The sequence below is a fragment of the Brassica oleracea genome, chromosome C9, assembly GCF_000695525.1.
Source record: "Brassica oleracea var. oleracea cultivar TO1000 chromosome C9, BOL, whole genome shotgun sequence".
Classification (NCBI taxonomy): domain Eukaryota; kingdom Viridiplantae; phylum Streptophyta; class Magnoliopsida; order Brassicales; family Brassicaceae; genus Brassica; species Brassica oleracea.
This window is the reverse complement of record NC_027756.1, coordinates 7,396,429-7,401,277: the sequence shown is the minus strand read 5'-3', so window position 1 is coordinate 7,401,277 and position 4,849 is coordinate 7,396,429. Positions and strand designations below refer to the sequence as shown.

The following is a 4,849-nucleotide window of genomic DNA, read 5'->3' as shown; positions in this document are numbered from 1 at the left end:
ATAGGGATGGATGGCATTTCACAAAGTCTGAAAAATATACGGTCAAATTAGGATACCAGGGAGAACGGCTCTATCCAGATAGGGAAATACCACCATTATTAATTGGACCCACAGTGGATGCTCTGAAGGCTAACTGCTGGAAAATACGTTGCTCACCAAAGTTAAAACATTTTCTATGGCAACTTGTGACAGGATGTATAGCAGTAAAGAAAAATTTACATGCACGGGGAATACAAGGGGATATTTCTTGTGGAAGATGTGGAGCTCAGGAAGAGTCTATTAACCATGTGTTCTTTGAGTGTCCTCCAGCAATGCAGGTTTGGGCTCTTTCGAAGATACCATCAAATCCAGCTATCTTTCCGACAAGTGCTCTCTTCACAAACATCGATCATCTATTCTGGAGAGTGGTTCCGCAAATGGAAGATCATCAGTTTGCATGGATACTATGGTATATTTGGAAAGCTAGGAATAATAAAGTTTTCAGTGATCTGGACATTGATTCTTTGGATACGCTTAAACTGGCAGAAACAGAATCAACTTTGTGGGCTGAGGCACAAATATTGAATGAGCAGAGGGCTACCCCACCAATAGTAGCCACGATTATGCCCTCAATCCCAGGAAGATGGTGTTTTACGGATGGCTCATGGAAAGAGGGGGATTCCTTTTCAGGACAAAGTTGGTATAGTACTTTAGAAGGATTTGATGGTTTGTTGGGGGTAAGGAATGTTAGGGCTAGTCTCTCTCCCCTTCATGCCGAGATGGAATCGCTACTCTGGGCAATGGTATGCATGAGGAATTTACGTCAATTTCAGGTTACGTTTGCAACGGATTGTTCTCAATTGGTGAAGATGGTGAAGATGGTTTCAACACCAGAGGAATGGCCTGCTTTTGCAAATTATTTGGATGATATCAAGATCCTGCAAGAGAGTTTTACCCGATCAGAGATTATCTATGTACCCCGAACGCAAAATACAAAGGCGGATAGACTAGCACGCAGTGTTAGGAAGCAGTTGTCTTTCGTCGTTCACATGGATGCAGATCACCCAGTTTGGTTTACAGAGTCCGTATGAGTCTGTAAAAGTCGATGATAAAAAAAAAAAAATTATAAAATATATTTGAAAATTTAAGAGGGCAAACTAAACTAAATAAAACTAAGAAAATAGTATATAATTTCAGCTTTATCAAAATAAAACAGAAAACCCGTCCTTCAGTTTGAAATAATAGATACAACTCATCCAAAATATTATATTTGAAATCAAATATCTAACAAAGATGAGAACATAAAGATAATTACAATTTTTGATTTTCTTGGGTATAACTACATTATAAAATCGTAACTAATCGGTGACATTTCAAAGTATTTCAAATTTGATTTGTTTACGCAATTCTCATTCCCTCAACACTCAAATTTTTATAATTTTATCAGAAATGACATATATCAAGATTTTAAAATAGTATAAGTGTTTACTAATGCAACTTTGACTTTACAACTTAATATATATTTATATCTAAAAAAAGAACTGAACTAAACGAGATTAAGAAAATATTTATTTTATTTTATTCAGTCATATATCTAATTAAGATGAGAACATAACAATATTTAAAACAATCTTTTTCTTATTCTTAATGTAAATTAAAATGACTTAAAACGTACTAGAACATGTAAATCTTTTTATCAGTGCATAAAAGCATAATAATACTTAAATAAAATTTTATTTATCTATCCTAAATATAAATTATAAAATTACTTAAAATTTTATAAACAACGAAAGTGAATATTTAACAGTTAGTATGATTTATTTATTTATTTTGTAAATATTTATAATTGTGCAAGAATGCAGAAAAATTACCTAGTAAAGAAAATATATATTGACAAAATTAAAATAAATAATCAAAGACCTAGTCTTGTTTAAAAAGAAGAGAAAGTAAATGATTTAAATTTTTTTTTTTTTTTTTTTTTTGCTAAACAGAAATGATAAAAGTTGAATCAAGAATTTTTTATAACCTTTCAACTTAATGAATTCCAAAAGGTTTGAAACAATCAATCTTCATTCTCTTCTCTCACTCTAGGCACAGCACCAAACTCTTTGACTAGAATCTCAGCCACCAATGGAGCCAAATCCGTAACAGGAACACTTTTCTTATAAATCTCTCCAATATGAGAGTCGCTTCCTATTCGTCCTCCAACGTACACGTCAGCACCCTCCACAGCCTTCCCATTCTCGCCACGTGTCAAACATCCCATGAACCCGATATCCGCCACTTGGACTTGTCCGCAAGTGTTGGGACACCCCGTCCAATGCATCCTCACAGGCTTCGGCACAGCTACAAGTCTCTCAACTTCTTCAGTCACTTTTAAAGCTCTTAGCTTCGTCTCGATTATCGCTTGTCCGCAGAACTGGCTTCCGGTACAAGCAACCAGACCTTTCATCAAGATCGATGGCTCGGGTGAGAACCGGTTCTTGAGGAACGGTTCTTGAAGCAGAGCTTGGGTTTTCGAAGTTTCCACGTTCGGGATGATGATGTTTTGCTCCACCGTGAGTCTGAGCTCGCCTGAACCGTAGGTGTCAGCTAAACGAGCAAGCTCGTCCATGTCATCCGCTTGTAGCCTACCGACCGGACAGTGAAGGCCAATGTAGCTAAGACCTTCTTGTTTCTGAGGGTGGACTCCGAAGTAGTCTCTCCTCTCCCATTGTTTGTTCACAAGATCCTCCGAAGACTCTCTCTCGAGTTTCCCACTTGGCATTCTCTTCTCTACTTCAGCTCTAAATCCTTCAATACCCTTTAACATTTTTTTTTTTTTTGAAAACAAATCAACAACTTCCAAAACCAAAGTAAAAAAAGAAATATTGCAAGAAGAGTGAGAGGTGTGTACTTACAAGTTCGTCGATGAGCCACATCATTCTTGTCTTCTGTCGGTTTCCTCTAGTTCCAAGATCTCTGAAGGCCTCAAGAACAGCTCCGCAGAGTGGAAGAACATCATCAGCAGGGACCCAAGCATCGAGAGGAATAGCTTCTTCGCATCTTTTGGCGCTAAAGAATCCTCCCACAAGCAAATTGAATCCAAACCGACCATCTTTATTCGCAGGCATGTAAGCTAGATCATTAATATGCGGATGCTCGTAAAGATCATGACTCCCAACCACACACACATTCCACTTCCTCGGCCTGCATATAAACCTCTTTAGTAGATTCATTCATTCACTCAACATCACAAATCTTCATATCTTAGACGAAAATGTAATCTTACAAGTTGCTGAAGTCCGGATTTCCACGGGAATTGGCAGTGATAAAGTGCGAGAGAAGGTTCGTGTAAGGTCTTGTATCGACTATCTCATCAGGGTCAATCCCAGCGATAGGATTCCCAACAGGGTTCCTCACGTTATCCATCCCACTCTGGAGACTCGTTAACCCAACAGAAGCAAGACCTTTCAGGATCTCAGGCACATCAGGCAACACAACACCACGGATCTGCCAGTTCTGTCTTGTTGTCACGTCAGCGCATCCATCTTCCCCGTACTTCCTAATCACACTCGCTAAGTACCGCGTCTGTGCACTTGTGGTCACACCATTTGGTAGTTTCAGCCTCATCATAAACTTACCGTCTGTAAAACAAGAACAAGAATCATGAAGAAGCCTTTAGATTATATAATAAAGAGGATAGTTATTACTTATTAACATACATTGATGCTTCCTGCGATGGAACAAACCAAGCCACTTGAGTCTAACATCAATATCATCTTTCGTCAGCTTTTCGCTATCGATCTCTTCCATAGATTTCTTGGCTAGCTCTTCAATGCCATTCTCCATGAATAGCTTCAGTGGCTCACTCTCGATCTTAACCTTCTCCTGTGGATTAATCCCTTTACGGAACTTTTCCTTGAGAATGAAAAATCCATCTCTCAACTCCACTCTCGGCTCGAGCCGGTCGGCTTCTACGGCCGGAGGAGCGGTCTGAGCGGCGGCTACGACGAGGGATCTTCTGGGTTTGGAAGGGAGGAGAGTGTGTGGAGGAGGGCTGAAACGAAGAGAGAGGGAAGTAGAAGAAGTCATGGTGGAGGAGGAATGAGGCGGTGAGAGAAGGTAGGATACGTGTGGCCATTTTTGTACAAGGAGAGATGAGCTCTTGAGCTAGCCAAAGGGTCAAGTTTCTTCTCATCATCTGTTGTGAGCAGGAAACAGACACTTCCCCTATTATTTTTTTTTTTTGTTTTTAAATATAAATGAAACTGAAATCAATTTTAGACCATGATTAACCCGGAATTCTTAGATTGTGGTTCTTAGCGGAAGTTAAGAAACTGTTTCTTAACTTCTGTCAAAAACCTCATCCTAAGAATCTCGGATTAATCATGCTCTTCTATTCGAATTTAATGAAACTCTTTATTTTTTACAATTTCTTAATCGAGGCAGCTTTGACTTCGAACCAAATTTAGCTGTATCAGTTTCATATTCGAATGGTAATAAATTATATTATTATTTTCTTCCCTCTAAATGAATTAAGGGTATTAGTACGGAAATTTATATTTTATTAAAAGATAAGTACAAATATTAATTTACCTTTAAAACTACCATTTGTTTACAAGTCAATGCCATTGAAATAATTAATAAGTGTTATAAACCATTTAGTGATCGACCCATTTATCAGTCCGTGTATCAAGACGGGCCAAGCCCATCCGCAGGATCATACTGGCGCCTATTTACTCTTGTGTTTATCCACATTATAGTTGGTGTTTATCTTACGTATTGCTAGTCATTATCTAGTTAAGGATGAGTACGATCTCATGTCGATCCAGTACTTAGACCGTCATTACCATATGTATATAAAGACCAGTTGGTCGACCTAATAATA

General features: G+C 38.3%; 1 protein-coding gene across 1 annotated transcript; it reads right to left on the bottom strand.

Moving 5' to 3' along the window:
- Nucleotides 1-1,973: 1,973 nt before the first annotated feature.
- On the bottom strand, nt 1,974-4,145 carry LOC106318938 (ferredoxin--nitrite reductase, chloroplastic-like). The gene is made up of 4 exons (XM_013757111.1): nt 3,684-4,145; nt 3,251-3,605; nt 2,880-3,168; nt 1,974-2,782 (listed from the first exon to the last, which is right to left on the bottom strand). The coding sequence occupies exons 1-4, from the start codon at nt 4,051-4,053 to the stop codon at nt 2,042-2,044; spliced, it is 1,755 nt and encodes a 584-aa protein (XP_013612565.1). The 5' UTR covers nt 4,054-4,145; the 3' UTR covers nt 1,974-2,041.
- Between the last annotated feature and the right edge of the window lie 704 nt (nt 4,146-4,849).

Bases quoted from the DNA above. Each gene is read 5' to 3' on its own strand.
- LOC106318938 (XM_013757111.1), bottom strand. From the start codon at position 4,053: ATGACTTCTTCTACTTCCCTCTCTCTTCGTTTCAGCCCTCCTCCACAC. The intron at 3,606-3,683 runs GTATGTTAATAA...CTTGTTTTACAG, and splicing joins CCATCGCAGGAAGCATCAAT to ACGGTAAGTTTATGATGAGG. The intron at 3,169-3,250 runs GTAAGATTACAT...GTTTATATGCAG, and splicing joins AATCCGGACTTCAGCAACTT to GCCGAGGAAGTGGAATGTGT.